This window comes from Sminthopsis crassicaudata, chromosome 4 (assembly GCF_048593235.1).
Source record: "Sminthopsis crassicaudata isolate SCR6 chromosome 4, ASM4859323v1, whole genome shotgun sequence".
In the NCBI taxonomy this organism is placed as follows: domain Eukaryota; kingdom Metazoa; phylum Chordata; class Mammalia; order Dasyuromorphia; family Dasyuridae; genus Sminthopsis; species Sminthopsis crassicaudata.
In genome coordinates, this window is record NC_133620.1 from 448,194,335 (window position 1) to 448,212,173 (window position 17,839).

The following is a 17,839-nucleotide window of genomic DNA, read 5'->3' on the forward strand; positions in this document are numbered from 1 at the left end:
CAGCTCTTATTATGATCCTCTTTTTAAAAAATGATACAGAGGAGATTTAGAAATAGGAAGAAAGAAAGAAAATATCAAAGATAAGAGTAAAGTTTAATGCTTCTATCACTTGATTCATGGGCACCATATGCCACAAAGCAGAGATTTCAGGTGGATAAATCTAACATGAACTGTCTCTTTTCCACTCTCCCTGTAAGAAGCTAAAGGGACAGAAGGAAACAAAACCCACACAACTTATTGGCTCTGAAATCCCTTGGATAATTCGCTATGCAGTGGTGCTCAGCATCAGTCCTGCATTGGGTACTACCATATTGGAATCAGTTGTTGCCCATTTTAGAGATGGGAATATAGACTCTTGAGGGATCCCTGAGGAGCCAAGCATCTCATGAATGAGCATCCTTCAGGGCAAGGGGTCCTCAAGGTCCAATCCTCACTGCTCCATTTGTAAGCTAGTGAGTTTCCCACATGAAGAAGTATTCAAACTAAGTGGGTGACCACCATTTGAACTGAGTGCTGCCTGTCTCTCTTCCCTAGGTCTACTTGCTGAAAAGGACAGTAATTACTGTCTCTGCAGGACGCCCTGTAACCTGACCCGCTATAATAAGGAGCTCTCCATGGTGAAGATTCCCAGCAAGACTTCGGCCAAGTATCTCGAGAAGAAATTCAACAGATCAGAAAAGTATATCTCGTGAGTAAAATGGATGAAAAATATGTATGAGCTAGAGAGAGACAGGTGGAGACAGGAAATGGGTAAGGATCATAAAGGTGTACAGACAGGGAAGCCGATGGCACAAATCTTCCTTCATGAGGGGAAAAGTTAGATCAAAAAATATGTTGCCCTCTCTAAAAAAAAATGGGACAGATCATTCATATATATTTTGTTCTTTAAGACATAATCAGACGTGAACTATATCACCCTAATCAAGTCTCTTAACCTTCTACTAAATCACAGACCAGCTGAAATCTCCATTGATATAAAGGAATCTTCCCCACCCTGATAAAACCATAATCCTTTCTTGTCTTCTTGAGGCTTCTGTCATGTTCACTCTGAATTATGTAGTAAATATTATTGTTCCCATTCTTCAGATGAAGAAGCTCAAGTCCCTCAGTAACTGACAAAAGTCTCCTGACTTCTGCTATGATGCTCCCCAAAAGCTGTCACCAATCAGGCTCCAGGAGCTCTGAAATGGTGACCCACTCCCCCCTCCCACCTTTTGTTCTCCTACAACTACAGCTCCCTGGGAGATGTGCGCTTTGAATCTCTCTGCAAGCAGACTCTATTGAGAGAAGGAACAGCAGGATTTGCCAAGCCCTGCTGCTTTGTAGATATTCTCCGGGAGCACAATTACTTTGACTGCTGAGATGTGTCTTGGTGCCTTGTCTGCTTCCTAGTGCAAAACAGGATGGATTAATTTCCACCAGAAGCTCCCTCCCAATCTCCCACCTTCCTCTTTACAGCCCTTCCTACCAAGCTAGGGCTGCTAAATACAGTCCCTGGCATGAGGAACCTCCCTGCAAAAGCCCAAGCACTGCCTGCCTGATGCGTGGCAGGAGGAGGGGAATGAAGTTCCAAATCCCAGCATCAGAATGCAACTCGGTGGGGCAATGGGTACAACTCTAGACTTTGAGGCAGTATGACCTGAGTTCAAATCCTGTCTAAGATATTTATATCTGTATCTCCTAGGTGAGTCATGTAGCTTCTTTATATCTCTATTTCCTTATCTAGAAAATATCTAGATATCCTTATCTAGAAAATATCTAGATATCCTTTTCCTTATCTAGAAAATAAAAACAATGGCATTTACCTCTTAAGCTCATTAAGAGGATAATATATTTATAAAGTATTTTGCAAATCTTAAAATTTGGTTAATTTGCTAGTTGTTAATATAGTTATTATTCCATTTCACCCCCAGCTGAGAGGGAGGATAAATGGAGTGCTAAAAGACTTATGGGCATCTAGATGGCACCATAGTGAATAGAGTACTGGACTCAAAAAAACTCATCTTTGTGAGTTTAAATCCAATCTAAGACATTTACCAGCTGTGTGATCTTGAGCAAGTCACTTAACTCTGTTTGCCTCAGTTTCCTTATCTGTCAAATAAGCTGGAGAAGGAAATGGCAAACCACTCCAGCTTGCTCTGCCATTTCCTTCCCCAGCTAAAGACTGAAATGACTGAACAGCAACAAAAAGGGGCTTGTGGCTAATATTTGACTTATGTCCACCCTACACAAGTCTGAGCTCCTATGCCTCCAGAGTAGACTGAAAAAGAGCATTGGTGCCCCTGGTATGTTTTCATCCACAAAGAGCTTTCAGCCCTTGCCATCCCACTTAAATTTAAACTTAAACAATGCTTTATCACAGAGTAAATTCCACGTGCCCCTGAAAGCAGATTTTTCTGGTCTTAAAGATACATGTATTAATTTTTTTAAAATAACCTTAAAAAGCATCCCTCTCAATGAGCCTGTTTATTCACTCAAGGAAAATGTCCAGCTCTTACCCTGAGAGCACAATTCCATGGACCTGGAGGTCGGATTAGACAGATATAAGGAAAAGAGAAGTAAAGGAAAAAAGGAAAATTAGTAAAGGAAAAAGAGAAAAGAGAGTTGGGTAGCCTGCTGCTTATACGCTTCTAAATATTCCTTCAACAGAGAGAACATTCTCGTTCTGGATATATTTTTTGAAGCGCTCAATTATGAGACAATTGAGCAGAAGAAAGCATATGAAGTTGCAGCCTTACTTGGTAAGCCAGATTTGCTATTCATGTCTTTCTAAAAATCTCGCCAGAGATGGAGGTGGGTGGGTGGTGACGCTGTGGGAAGGCAGGGATCTCTCTGGTATCCTGCCAGGGAGTGCCACTGAAAATGCTTGGCCCGGAGTCAGACCATCTAGGTTCCAAACTTAGATCGATCCTGCAGCAGTCACTTAATCTTTGTGAACCTCAGTTTCATAATCTGTAAAATGGGAATAATTGACATATGCACACCTCACTTATAAGAAAAAACAACTTTATAAGTCTTGGACAGCTCTAAGAATGAGTTGTTCTTGTTATTTTGTGAAGCTTATGCTATGTTTTCCTAACCCAAGAAATGGGGAATCTTTGTGTTTTATTTCTAAGTCGGTTAGCCAACAAGCATTTATTAAATGCTTGTTGTATGTCAGGTTCTGTACTAAGCACTTAAACTTCTTAAGAAGGGCAGCTAGGTTATACAGTGGTTAGAGCACCAGCCCTGGAGTCAAGAGGATCTGAGTTCAAATCTGGCTTCAGATGCTAACTAGCTGTGTGACCCTAGATAAGTCATTTAGCCCTGATGTCTTAAAAAAAAAAAAAAAAAGGCATTAAAAAAAAAGTCATGTACTATGGTGGGAACAGCATGACCTGGAAATCAGAAGACCTTAGATCTCTGCCCACATCCCTCATTAAATAACCTCAGGCAAGTAAATCTCTTTCCCTGTAGTAGTTTGTTCTGTCCTCTATAACAATAATAATAATAACTAGGATTTATGTAGTGATTTAGGTTTTCAAAGCATTATTACATTATTTCATTTGATATTCAAACCTGTGAGAAACAGGTGTTTAGTAGTAGTAGTAGTAGTAGTAGTAGTAGTAGTAGTAGTAGTAGTAGTAGCAGTAGTAGTAGTAGTTGAGGAAACTAGGGCTGAAAGGTTGTGACTTACTCAGGATCTGATTCTGAGGTAGGATTTGAATTCAGTTCGTGCTGATTCTATGATCCTTCACTCCAGAATTAATGTTCTGAAATGGGGGGAAAGAATAGTAGCCCTCAGAGAAGAGCCCCTAGGAGACAGGAACTGGAAAGAAGGCAGAAGAGCAGACTGGGTATGTCCCACCTATGGAGACCCCTACATCAGAAGGCCCAAAAGTTAGCTCTGGGTAACCCAGAAAAGGGCAAAATGAGGGCTCTCATTGTCCCCTCCTTCTCTGGCCCTTCATTGAAATGTGTGTGGTTTGATGTTACCTATAAAATGATAAGTTCCCACAGTTCCATAGGCCATTTGACACTAGTTTCCCCCAGAAACTCAAAGCACAATTTTGAGGGGCCTGTAACAGGCCTCTGGAAAGTGTGTGAAATCAAAGAACTTTGCCCATCTTTAATATCAAAACATTCAAAATTTTAAAAACATGATGAATTACAGAATTCTATGACTTCAGAAGAATTTCAATAGATGCTTACCTTTACAAAAGAGTTCCAAGTAAATATAAAAAAGAATCTTCTCAGTGTTTAGTTTCTACTGGGATTATAGCGCAAAGAGATCTTAAAGGAGATCTTTAATGTGCACATGTGCAAAAATGTTTGTGGCAGCCCTTTTCGTAGTGGCTAGAAACTGGAAGATGAATGGATGTCCATCAGTTGGAGAATGGTTGGGTAAATTGTGGTATATGAATGTTATGGAATATTATTGCTCTGTAAGAAATGACCAGCAGGAGGAATACAGAGAGGCCTGGAGGCTTACATGAACTGATGCTGAGGGAAGTGAGCAGGACCAGGAGGTCATTATACACAGCAACAGCAAGATTATATGATGGTCATTTCTGATGGTTGGGACTCTTTCCAACAGCAAGGTGATTTAGACCAGTTCCAGTGATATTGTGATGAAGAGAGCCATCTGCAACCAAAGAGAGGACTGTGGGAACTGAGTGTGGAGCACAACACAACATTCTCACTCTTTTTATTGTTGTTTAATTGCATTTAATTTTTTTGTAATTTTTTCTGATTTGATTTGATTTTCTTAGTGAGATAATGTATAAATATTGTATAAATAATTGTATAAATATGTATGCATATGTTGGATTTAACATATATTTATTTATATATATATATATATATATATATATATATATATATATATATACATATACATATACACACACACACATATGGTTTTTTATTTACCAGATATATGCATGGGTAATTTTACAGCATTGACAATTGCCAAACCTTTTGTTCCAATTTTTCCCCTCCTTCCCCCCACCCCCTCCCCCAGATGGCAGGTTGACCAATACATTTAACATATATTTCTACCATATTTAACATATATTGGATTACTTCCCATCTAGAAGAGGACATGGGGGAAGGGAGGGGAAAGTGGAACACAAGATTTTGCAAAGGCTAATGTTAAAGAATTGTCCATGCATATGTTTTGAAAAATAAAAAGCTTGAATTTTAAAAAGGAGCCTTCTAATAGAAATGTCCCAAAGTGAAATAAGGTGTCTTGGTAAGTACTAAGCTCCCCATCACTGAAAATATCACACTTAGTAGAAGAATACTATTGGAAATGAGGTGGATATATGTGTTTATACACATCAGTGGAATCAAATTCAAATAAAAAGGGATTACCAAACCATACATAAGGATCCCTGGAGAGAACATATTGATTCAGAAAACCACTTCCTAACATCATCTATGATCTATTGCATTTCTTATGTAAGTTGTTAGATATTTCCCAATTATAGTTTAACCCAAAGGCCACATGTTTGACACCTTATGAGTTTATGTATCAGATACTGTGCTAAGGTCTGGGAATATAAAGGCAAAAGATAATCCCTACTCTCAAAAATATAATTTTAAAGGTGATTTTCACAAAGTCAAGGGATATCAAAGTTGGAATGGATCCCCTCTTCCTCTAAGCTTTGTAGAGTAACCCAGACCTGAAAAAGATATCCCTTCTATAATACATTAAACAAATGGCCATGTAACATTGCTAACATGCCTCCATTGAAGGGGAGCTCCCTACTTCTGGAGACACCCATTCCACTTTTTGGATAGTTAAAATTGAACCAGGTTAATCCTGGAAATGTTAAAATGTAGAATATTCTATAGAAGAGGTATTAGAACATAGCATATATGTCAGTTTTAGAAGAAGCATTAGAACAAAGAATTGTTAGAATATAGAACGTTAGCTCTAGAAGAAACTTTGGAACATAGAATGTTAGACAACAGAGTTGTTAGAACAACCATTAGCTCTGAAAGAGACCTTGGAACATAGAATGTTAGAACACAATATTTTAGAACATAGAATGTTAGAACACAATATTTTAGAACATAGAATGTTAGAACACAGTATTTTAGAACATAGAATGATAGAACACAGTATTTTAGAACATAGAATGATAGAACACAGTATTTTAGAACATAGAATGTTAGAACACAGTATTTTAGAACATAGAATGATAGAACACAGTATTTTAGAACATAGAATGATAGAACACAGTATTTTAGAACATAGAATGATAGAACACAGTATTTTAGAACATAGAATGTTAGAACACAATATTTTAGAACATAGAATGTTAGAACACAGTATTTTAGAACATAGAATGATAGAACACAGTATTTTAGAACATAGAATGTTAGAACACAGTATTTTAGAACATAGAATGATAGAACACAGTATTTTAGAACATAGAATGTTAGAACACAGTATTTTAGAACATAGAATGATAGAACACAGTATTTTAGAACATAGAATGTTAGAACACAGTATTTTAGAACATAGAATGATAGAACACAGTATTTTAGAACATAGAATGATAGAACACAGTATTTTAGAACATAGAATGTTAGAACACAGTATTTTAGAACATAGAATGATAGAACACAGTATTTTAGAACATAGAATGATAGAACACAGTATTTTAGAACATAGAATGATAGAACACAGTATTTTAGAACATAGAATGATAGAACACAGTATTTTAGAACATAGAATGTTAGAACACAGTATTTTAGAACATAGAATGATGATAGAACACAGTATTTTAGAACATAGAATGATAGAACACAGTATTTTAGAACATAGAATGATAGAACACAGTATTTTAGAACATAGAATGATAGAACACAGTATTTTAGAACATAGAATGATAGAACACAGTATTTTAGAACATAGAATGATAGAACACAGTATTTTAGAACATAGAATGTTAGAACACAGTATTTTAGAACATAGAATGTTAGAACACAGTATTTTAGAACATAGAATGATAGAACACAGTATTTTAGAACATAGAATGATAGAACACAGTATTTTAGAACATAGAATGATAGAACACAGTATTTTAGAACATAGAATGATAGAACACAGTATTTTAGAACATAGAATGTTAGAACATTGAATTTTAGAGCTGAGAATATTAAAACTAAGAAGGACCTTGTAGAACATCTAATCTAACGTCTCACTTTCACAGAGGAAAAAGGCAACTTGTCCAACCCCGACAATCAGTTGGATTGGAACCAAAGTCCAGTGATTTCCAGACCAGCTCCTTCCACTATAACTATTATTCTCTATCTGGCTTGGAGTCCATAGCAGGAAAAGCAGCCATGTAAAAATAGTTGTTGATTCTAGACTGAAATTCTCTAATATGATTGAAACCCTAAGAATGCAGTGGATGAAAGCATTTTATGTGTTTACTCATACAGAATTGCCTTATTTATCTTTGTATCTTACCTAATATCGGGCATGTAGTGGGCACTTAAAATGTGCATCGAATGAATGAAAGGAGATTGAATTACCCCAAATTCCAAATCAATGAGCCTCACTTTAGTGAGGTTTTACTGGATCACTGTTTCCCTGTGTGAATTCTAGTCAGTTCAATTTAACAAGTTTTATTGAGAATCTGTTTGTTATATGTAATGTTAAAGGCTCTTTGAATCTTCAGAACAGAGCATCATGGAATATCAGAGCTGGAAAGGCCTCGGAGATCACCTGACTCACTCACTTTTCTTTAAGAGGAAGAAATGAAAGCAGATGGAGAAAGGGATGGGGTTGGGGAGGAGACTCCCCCAAAGTCACCTAGTTTGATTGACTGCAGGGTCAGCATCTCAGTCCAGTACTTTTGCATCCACCACCTTACCTTGACCTAGGCCTGGACCCTGAAATTCAGGGGAAACAACAGACAATGAAATCTCTTCCCCATTGTAGGGGGCAGAGGAGCAGAGTAAGATGGGTATCCCATTCCTACCCGTGCTCCCATCTTCTGTTCTGGGTGGCAAAATGGACAGAACACTATATTTAGAATCAGGAAGAAATGGTTTCAAATCCTGCCTCAGACACTTACTAGCAACATATCCCTAAGGAAAAAAAGAAAATACTTCTCTCTCAAGCTCAGTTACTTCATCTATAAAATGGGGACAATAATAAGACCTATTTCACAGGGTTATTGTGAAATGAGATGACATAAAATGTTTTGCAAACCTCAAGATGCTATAGAAATGATAGTATTATTTGTTGCTGTTTAGTCATATTTTTTAGTTACATGGGACTTTTTGTGACCCCTTTTGGGGTTTTCTTGGCAAAGATACTGGAATGGTTTGTCATTTCCTTCTCCAATACATTTTACAGATGAGGAAACTGAGGCAAACAGGATTAACTAACTTGTTCAGGATGAACCAGCTAGTAAGTTTCTGAGGCTGGATTTGAACTCTGAAAAATGAATCTCCCAAGTAGTTTGGTGCAGTGTCAAGGATGCTGGATTTAAATCAAGTAATCTGGGTTCAAAAGCTGGTATTTACTACTGTTGTGTCCTTAAACGAGTCATCAAACCCTTTGAACCCCAGTTTTTTTTGACCCTCTCAGTCAACTATGGATTTATTTCGGCCATCTGGAAGTTATGTTTTCTTGTTCTTGTTTGTCATTCATTCCTGAAGAGGACCAGGATATCAGGGAGGTGATGAGAAGACATGAAAACAAACTAGATTTAAGTGAGGGAGGGCTGCGCAAGGTCACCTGCCTCACTTTCCCCTCCAGAACCTTCTGGTCCAGTAGCCAGATAGACATCAGGAGGATGGAAATGGTCCTGATGGACTGGAAAGCCTTTTTAAGCTAAGCTAAAGTCTTCAACAGGTCTCAGTGTGTCTGAGACAGCACCTAGTCAGTGATTAAATGTAAGAACTGAGGCAAAAGATGGCCTTTTTTTCTGCCATATGTTCTCTTATAAAGAAGGAACATCTAGCTCTCATTCAATGGGAGAACAACAGCGGCAATGTAGATTCTATAATAATGACTGCATGCAAATTGTGAGGGCTAATCTTGACTCTCATCCCGACCTGGGCTTCTTTCTTGTTCTATATGATGGTTTCTCCTTCTCCAGACAGATCTGTCTGGAAGACAGATCCTCCAAAAATCTCCAGAGGATTTTTGGGAAGGTCTTAAAAGATAATATACATGGCCACGTCCCACAAAAGCTACCTTCCTGAGAAAAATAAAAATGGGCTTTTCTCTCTTCTCTCTACAGGGGACATTGGTGGTCAGATGGGATTGTTTATCGGTGCTAGTATCCTTACAATCCTAGAGCTCTTTGATTACATTTATGAGGTAAGATTAATGCTTATTTTGAAATGTCTATGAGATGTGATGCTCCCAGATGCTGGCCTGTAGGCCTCTTCCAACACTACAATCCCCACATTTACAGAACCAGGCCATAAGATCTACTGTTCCACAAACCATGGGAAGATGAGCATGGTTCTGTGGACAAAGCACTGACTCAAGAGTCAGAGATCTTGAATTCAAGTCCCACTTTTAATGCGTGCTATGTGGGTAAGCTTGGATAAGACACCAAAGCTTCCTCATCTGTAAAGTGAATGAGCTGAGACAGGCGGCCTTTGGGATTTCTTCTACTTCTCGATCTTGGATACTGTGACAAACCATCCCCACTGATCCTTCCCTTCAGTCCTGCCTGCCCCCAAGGACTTCTGGCTAGACCTTTAGCCCATCAGCAATAACAGTTACTGAAATCTCTCTGTGAGTAGAGCTCTACACTAGACACAGTGGGAAAGAAGAAAGAACACGGTCTCTGACATTAAGTAGTTACAATGGGTGTGATCATGTGGATCCTGAAGGACTCAAATTAAAGGTCAAGGCTGAGCCCAAGACAGAATGAAATGCCCCTCCCTCCCTCCCTCTTCTTCTCCCTTCCTTTGTTTCCCCTGGCTTTCCTTCTGTGCTCCCCTTACCTTTCGTCTCATTTCCCTTCTTTCCTCTCTTTTTTTCTTTCTCCTCTTTTATTTTCTCTCCTCCTTTCCCTCCCCTTTTCTATTCTCTCTTCTTTCCTATACTCCCATTTCCTTTCTCCCACAATACCCACCATTCAAACTTGCCTAATTTTGTTTCCAGTTTCAGCCTCCAACTAGAAAAAAAAAGCTCCAGTTTCTGGATGTGTGTGTATATATATATATATACATATATATATATATATATATATATATATATATACATATATATATATATATATATATATATATATGTGTGTGTGTGTGTGTGTGTGTGTGTGTGTGTGTGTGTGTGTGTGTGTGTTTATTTCCATGCTGCCTATTCTGAACAATATCCACCTTAGAAAAACCCCATGTAGAGATTGGTATCTGTGGCAATCTGTGCACTAAATGCACAAACCTATGTATTTATAAGTATAAATGTGTATATGAATGCATTTCTCTAAGCCCCAGGCCAATGGCTCACCTATTCTGAACAACATACAGTACAGAAAAATTCCATTTTAGCCTAGAGAAGGTTTGAAGGTTTTCTGCCAGAAGATCAAGTGTGTTAAGCCATTTTCTCCCACCTTGAACTAATAGGTTTTTACTTTATCTTATGCTGTATGTGTGTATATATGTGTGGAATAAAATAATATTTATGCCATATATATATATATAATTCCATATATATATATATATATATATATATATATATATATATATATATATATATAAAATTCCATATATTTCCCATATATATGTTCCATGTACATATAAGTATGTATATGCACTATATATATATATATATGTATATATATATATATATATATACACACACATTTAATGTATGTGTATGCACTTATTTATTTGTTTGTTTTGTTTTATTTAGTCAACCTTAGTCTAAAGCCACCCTCCTATTATATATGGCAAGGCTTCTTAAACATTTTCCACTCACAACCCTTTTTCAACCAAGAAATTTTAAGTGACCTTGGGTATAAAGGTATATAAAATAGGAATACAAGTCAAACATGTATTGATAACAAATCATACTTTTGTGATCCCCCACATTCAGCCCATGGTAGGGGTTCATAAGCTACAGTTAAGGAAACTGAGGTGGAAGGTGTGATAATTTTGTGTGGTCCTAATTTTTGAGCCCATGCAAATCTGTTTTTTTTTTCAGCTGATAAAAGAGAAGTTGTTAGATCTACTTGGAAAAGAGGAAGAGGAAGGAAGTCACGATGAAAACGTGGTAAGAAGGGATTGTGGGCTGAAGGTTTGTGGGGATTTTGTTTAAATAAAAATCAAGCCAGCCAGAGCTAATGGGATGAACCTTCAGATTTCCTCCTGTAGGTCAGAACTTCCCAGAGATCCCAAAAAGTAAAGGCATATTCCGTGCCTTCAGTGAGCACTTTTCCACCCAGGTTCCTCTGAGCATACTGAGGATTTTGTTCTGTGAAAGGGCAGGTCTACCAGCTGACCTGAGATTGCCTTTTTCTGGTGGTTTCAAGGCCCCAGGAGCTTCAGGAGACATGCCCTTCTTCATTCAGAAATGGAAGGCCTGTCTTTCCCAATGAGAACCTCAGTATTTCATTCTCAAAGTAGGACAAATCAGAAAGGTGCCGTGTGCATTAGCTGAGCGAGCATCCTTGAGGATATGGAGCACCGGAGTGCAAACCTCAGCTACATTGATTGCGGCCAAATTAACAGGTCCAAGGGAGCAGTTCACAGGCCACCTTCCATTACAAGCTAATGCTAATCAGGTGTTAGCAGGAGCGAGGGAAAGAACTTGATCACCCGGAGGAACGATCTGCCTTACAGGAAAGGCAAATAGAAATCAAAGTTGCCCTAAATGTTGACTTCCCCCATCGCCAGATCCTTGAGATTCAAGGAAATCTGAGGTTTACGCCACAAATGAGTTAAGAAGTCAAATGAAATCTCTCTCTCTCTCTCTCTCTCTCTCTCTCTCTCTCTCTCTCTCTCTCTCTCTCTCTCTCTCTCTCTCTCTCTCTCTCTCTCTCTCTCTCTCTCTCTCTCTCTGTCTCTCTCTGTCTCTCTCTCTCTGTCTCTCTCTGTGTCTCTCTCTGTCTCTGTCTCTCTCTGTCTCTCTCTCTCTCTCTCTCTCTCTCTCTCTCTGTCTCTCTCTCTCTGTCTCTCTGTCTCTCTCTCTGTCTCTCTCCTGACTCAGTTCACAGTCCTCTGACATGATATTCAGTACTCTCTTCTTCTAAATATAGTCTGTTCCCAGATCTTTGTCCATAACCAGAGCAGTAACTAGAAGTTTTTGAACCCGGGGCAAGAAGTATAAACTATGCTCATGACAAGCAGTACCAAAAATGTCTTCTGGAGGCACTGGGCATGAAAGGGACAGCTGGAAAGGAGCTTCCCTGAAATAGAAAGCTTTACCATCTGATAGTTTTCTATATTAATTATTCTTGCTAAATAGATTGTAATGTTCCTTATTTCTAGAGTGCTAAATGACTGCAAGTGCTAAAAAGAACTCTCAGAATTCAGCAGGCTGTGATAAAGCCTCAGTCACTCTGCCTAGTTATAACTAAATTATAGCCTTAGATGTCTCATCATGGCATAATGGACTGGGCACTGGCCTTGGACTCAGACATAACTGGATACAGATCTCTCCTCAGATCCACACTAGCTTTGTGACACTGGACAAATTATCTCTCTGGTCCTCAATTTTCTTATCAGTAAATTGAAGATGGGGTCAATTTAATGATTCCTAAGATCACTTCCAGGTGAACTGGCGATCCTGTTATACTATGATTTCCTCAATCCCAATATGTCCGAGCTGAATTAATCATCATTTACCTCCTCCTCTCTATCCCAGATTTTTTAAAAGAATTATTTCATTCCTAATGGTTATTACCCAGAATCCTAGGCTAGAAACCTAAAAATCACCTTGGACTCTTTTTTCTCTGTCCCTTACAAACAATGTTGCTAAAGTTTTGATTTTTCTTTTGTGGTATCTTCCCACATTCATCCCTTCCTCTCCATTCCTTTGCTACCATTGCAGTCCAAACTCTTCTCATTTCATGCCTGGATTACTGCAACAGCCTCACAGTTAGTTCTTGGACTCATCTCTTTCCATTCCTGGCAATCCTGTACACTTCTGCCAAACTAATCTTCCTAACAAACCCCATATATGCAGCACAGAAAAATGGAAGAACCCAGATTCAAGTCCTTTTCCTGTGACTTGGTACCTGTGAGACCTCTGTGAACCTTAACTTCCTACTCTGGAAAATAAGAGATTTGGATTACAGCAATGGATTTAAAAATAAAGAACTGGACTATGAACCTTAATTCTCCTTCTTATTGCTTCTGTGATCTTGAGCAAATCTAGGGTTCAATTTCCCCATCTACAAGATGTAGTAGATGGTCCCTAAGGTCCAGTCTATGATCCCATCATTCTCCTACTCAAGAACACTTTGAGGGTTCCTTTATAATGATCAAATCAAATCCAGATTGTGTGATGTTGGATAAGTCATTTCTTTGGACCTTTTATTCTCTAAAATACAAATAGTTCAAAAAAGTCTATGTGGTACTTTCTAGCTCCAACACACTACTCAACTATTCAAAGCCAGGTTCTCTAACTTCAAATTCACTATATTTTCTACTATACTATACCCTCTCCCTCAGCCCAAATTCTAAAGCCCTCCCCTAATCTACCTCCTATCTATCTTCTCAGTCATCCTCTGCTCCACTTAAGCCAATCTCCTGATGGCTACATGGTCCTTCCTTCTTGATCATTCCAGGCCCCATACCTTTGCTCAAGCTGTTTTTGTAACCTAGAATGCCCTCCCTTTTCCCTTCTGACTATCCAGAGCCTTTCCATCCTTCAAGAGCCACTCAGAAGTCAAACCACAGAATCAGAGAATCTGAGGGTCAGGAAGGACCTCAGTGTTCTTTGTCTGACTTATACTCTAAAAAGACTGTAAATGCTCATCTCATCTCAATACCAAGATCTCTAATGATGGAGAACCTGTCACCTGGCAGCCTCTTCTTCCACATTTGGACAGCTCTCATTCATAGTTAGACTTCAAGCGAAAATTTTCCTCTTTAAGTTCACATTTCTTCCTCCTAATTTTGTCCTCTTGGACCAAACAGAACAAGCTTAATCTAAATACATACGTTACAGCCCTTCGTGTACTTTCTTGGTTTGGTTTTGGAGCATTTGGGGTTATGTGACTGGTCCAGGACCACACAGCTAGAGACGGAGACTAAATCTGAACTGACGCCTTCCTGACTTCAGGGCTGCTCTATCCACCCAGCTGCCCCAACCCTTCATATGCTTGAAGGAAGTTATTGTGGCCACCATCTCCTCATTGCCTCAGCACTAAATGACCCTTCTCTTTGCTATTCTAATAGTTCCTGCCATCAAGTCTCTTTCCATGATTAACACCAACACACACACACACACACACACACACACACACACACGCACACACACACTCCCTTTTCTGAACTTCCATTGCACTCACTACCACAGAGTTTAAAGCTTAATTGGTCTGCTGCATGTATATTCACCCTGTCTGCCTTCTAGACTGAAGACTCTATGAAGACATTTGGGGATTCCCCATAGCCCCTAGAACAGTGCCATACTCAGAACAGACATTCAAAGAACTTGTGTTCATTAGCTCATGTTTTTTCCTTTTCTCCCTGTCCTGCCTTCTTTCTCTTTCTTCCCATTCTCCCTTTCTATGCTTCCTCTTGCCCGGATCTGGCCCTCAGACCTGTCACTGGTTCCTTTCAACACACTAAAGTTGGATGGGTCCCTCAGTGCTGGGTGGTCCTCCAACCAGGGTCTATCACCACATTGCATCAGCTGGCCTCCACTCTCCCTGCCTGAAGCACCTCATTTAGTTCCCTTCTACCTTCCTACCCTCACTCAAGCTTTAGCGGAATACTTCCCCAGAGCTCAATCTTTTTCTCTGAGCACACAAAGGAACGGGGCTATTCATATGTTTTATGCCATCTCCTCAGGCTACAGTTTTTACCTCCCATCTCTCGTGCCCCATTCTACACAGAGTTGACCTTACAAGGTTCATACAATCAGAGAGTGCTTTTATATTTTGAAACCAAGTAGACCTAGCACTCTGAGCTATCCAGGTGCACCAGAAACGGGTTTCCCATTTGTTACCTTGAAGTGGTCATGAAGACACATGACCACTGTCTTCTTGAAATCCAAGTTCACCTACTTCTGATCCCTGGACTTCTAGAGAGCTCTCGCAGGGGCTCCTTCATCCAGCGCATCCCTCTGATGAGAATTCAATAAGACATCCTCTTTAGAGTGATCATAGGTTTGAATCATGAAGACAGCCCATGGCCTTCCCTTCCCCCTCTGCTCCTATCGATCTGGGCGGCTCAGTAGTCCCCAGAGGAAGCTAGAGACAACCTTCCAAACCTATGAACCCTGTGAACTTTCCCCTCTTTCCTCCTCCCTTGCTTTTCTCTCCATCCTCTCTCTTCTGCTGCCACATTCTTCTACATTAAACATGTGGAATGCTATGGGGGAAAGACTGCTGGATGTTCAATGAGTTCAGACCCCAGCTTGGCTACTTCCATCACATGATCTTGTTTCTTAACCTTCACAGCTTCTGTTTCCTTTCTGTAATACAGCTGGGGGGGGGGGGGCAGGATGATGATTTGGAGGTAGAGAATAGTAGGTGCAAACCCCAGTTCTGCTTCTTACAACCTGCATTCACTTTTGGGGGCCTCAGTTTCTTCATCTATAAAAGAGTTGGACTAAATGACCCCTTTGGTCCTAATTCTTTAATTCTGTAATCCACAATTTGGTTATTTTATGCTCTTTTAAGCCCTCTTGTTTAATCCAATAAGGATTTAGCCTACTGCTGGTTTGGCCAGAGTGCTGGACCATCTTACTGGGCTCAAACCTGGCCTCGGACACTCACTACTGTGTGACCCTGGGCAAGTCAATTAAACCTGTTTGCCAAAGTTTCCTCATCTGTAAAATGAGCTGGAGGAGGAAATGGCAAATCACCCCAAGATCTTTGCCAAAAAAAAAATGGAGTCGTAAAGAATAGGACATGACTGAACAGCAAAAAATAAAGGGGCTGGATTTTACGGCTCCTGAGGTTCCCTTCAGCTCTAACCCTCTGTTAGGATTTCTTCATCTGTAAAGTGACAGACCTTTCCGAGACCCTCCCGGGCTGAGACTCCCCTGGGCCTTGGTACTGCCCAGGGCTCTTCCAGCCTAAGGAGGACTCGGGGAGATATGATAGTAGGCCATGTACTAAGTCTGCCCCACTGCTTTTCCTCCCCAGAGCACCTGCGACACGATGCCAAACCACTCTGAAACCATCAGCCACACTGTGAACGTGCCCCTGCAGACGACTCTGGGGACCCTAGAGGAGATTGCCTGCTGACACCCCCTCCCCGAGGACGGCCCCGTCCCCCACCCCGATGAAACAACAGAACTTTGAGGCCCTGAGACCCAGGAAAGGGGACGGCAAGCTCAGGGCTGAACCCAATGAAAAGAGTCAATCGCTATGCATTTAAAAAATATATATAGATATACATGTACACCACACATACACACAACAAAACGAAACAAAACAATCTGCCAAAACCCAGCAAGAGCCACCTTTGACTTGATTCCGTCCTCGTCCCCGTGGGGTGTGACTCTTCTCCGGAAGAGAATTCCAGTTTGGAACTGTGCGTAACCAAGCCCGCCATCTCTCCTACTTTACTGCCAAATGTATAAAACACTTGCATGCCTGCCCTTTTTACTGCGCCGTGTCCACATCTGTCTTTAGAAGCCACATTCCTCTCTTTGCGGTGTCTGGTTTTCACTCCAAGGCCGGGACGGGATCAAAGCCCTGATCTCTTCCCATGACAAAAATCACCTTGGTTCGCTCTGCCGGCCGAAGGGGAATAAAAACCGAGCCACCAAGTGCGAATCGGACAGATCCTTGAGTGCATTTTTGTCCTTGTGTAGTTTTCACTGGTTCTTCCAAGAAAGGGCCGCGGCCACGCCCTCCTCCCTAAACCCCAAGGGTCCTTAACACTAAAGGGACTGGCTCCCAGCTGCCCAGGGAGCCCGGGACAGACTCAGTGAGCTGGAAGATCTATTCATGACTCCTCTGTTGTATTTCTATTGTCATGTAGCTTGTACACCCCGGTCCTTTTTCTTTGAAATGGGGGAAGAAAAGGTTGGTTGGGTTTTGTTTTTTTTTCTGTTCATTTTTTAAAGATTTCATGGGATTTTGTTTGTTTGGAATTTTCTTTACCATTAATTTATTCTGTGCTTCAAACCACAATCATATTAAAGCTGGTCTTGTGGAAATGGCCAGTCTGTGTTCTTTTTGCCTTGTCTCCAAAGCCTAGTCACTTTCTCAGAGGTGGAGCCAACTGGCTTTGAGGGGCGTAAATGGTCAGTGGCTATCGTGTGAAGGGGGCTGGTGAGTTGGAAGCTAACCAAGGGGATGCATTTTAGGAAAAAACATTTGTTGCAGGAGCCGGGGATTTAAACCAGCTCTACTTGGCAGGCCTCGTGCTGAGGGCTCTCGTCCCCTATTTCGCAGTAAATGAGATTTCAGCAAGAATTGTTCTCAAGAGGCAAAATTTGTTGACTCCCCTGCTTCGGATTTTCCATGAGCATCAAAGAAACCCACCCAGTCCCAAAAGGCACCCATGGCCTCATACTATTCTCCATCGGTCTTTCCCTGTCTTTGGCTGCCGTATAGAATAGTAGACTTGGAATCAGGAGGATCTGGACAAATCCAGTCTCTCATACTAGCTAGCTGTGCAACCTGGAAAAGTCAATTAACTTTCTTTTTTATTATTATTATAGGTTTTTATTTACAAGACATATGAGTGG

General features: G+C 40.3%; 1 protein-coding gene across 1 annotated transcript in view; it reads left to right on the plus strand.

Annotated features, from left to right (window-relative positions):
• The window catches only part of LOC141540031 (acid-sensing ion channel 2-like), a 333,134-nt gene extending 315,846 nt beyond the window's left edge, over positions 1-17,288 (plus strand). The window contains exons 6-10 of the mRNA XM_074263595.1: positions 535-688; positions 2,650-2,741; positions 9,252-9,331; positions 11,168-11,236; positions 16,284-17,288. Of these exons, the coding sequence (XP_074119696.1) occupies positions 535-688; positions 2,650-2,741; positions 9,252-9,331; positions 11,168-11,236; positions 16,284-16,385 (497 nt within the window). The 3' untranslated portion in view covers positions 16,386-17,288. The remainder of the gene's footprint in view (positions 1-534; positions 689-2,649; positions 2,742-9,251; positions 9,332-11,167; positions 11,237-16,283) is intronic.
• The last annotated feature ends 551 nt before the right edge of the window (positions 17,289-17,839 follow it).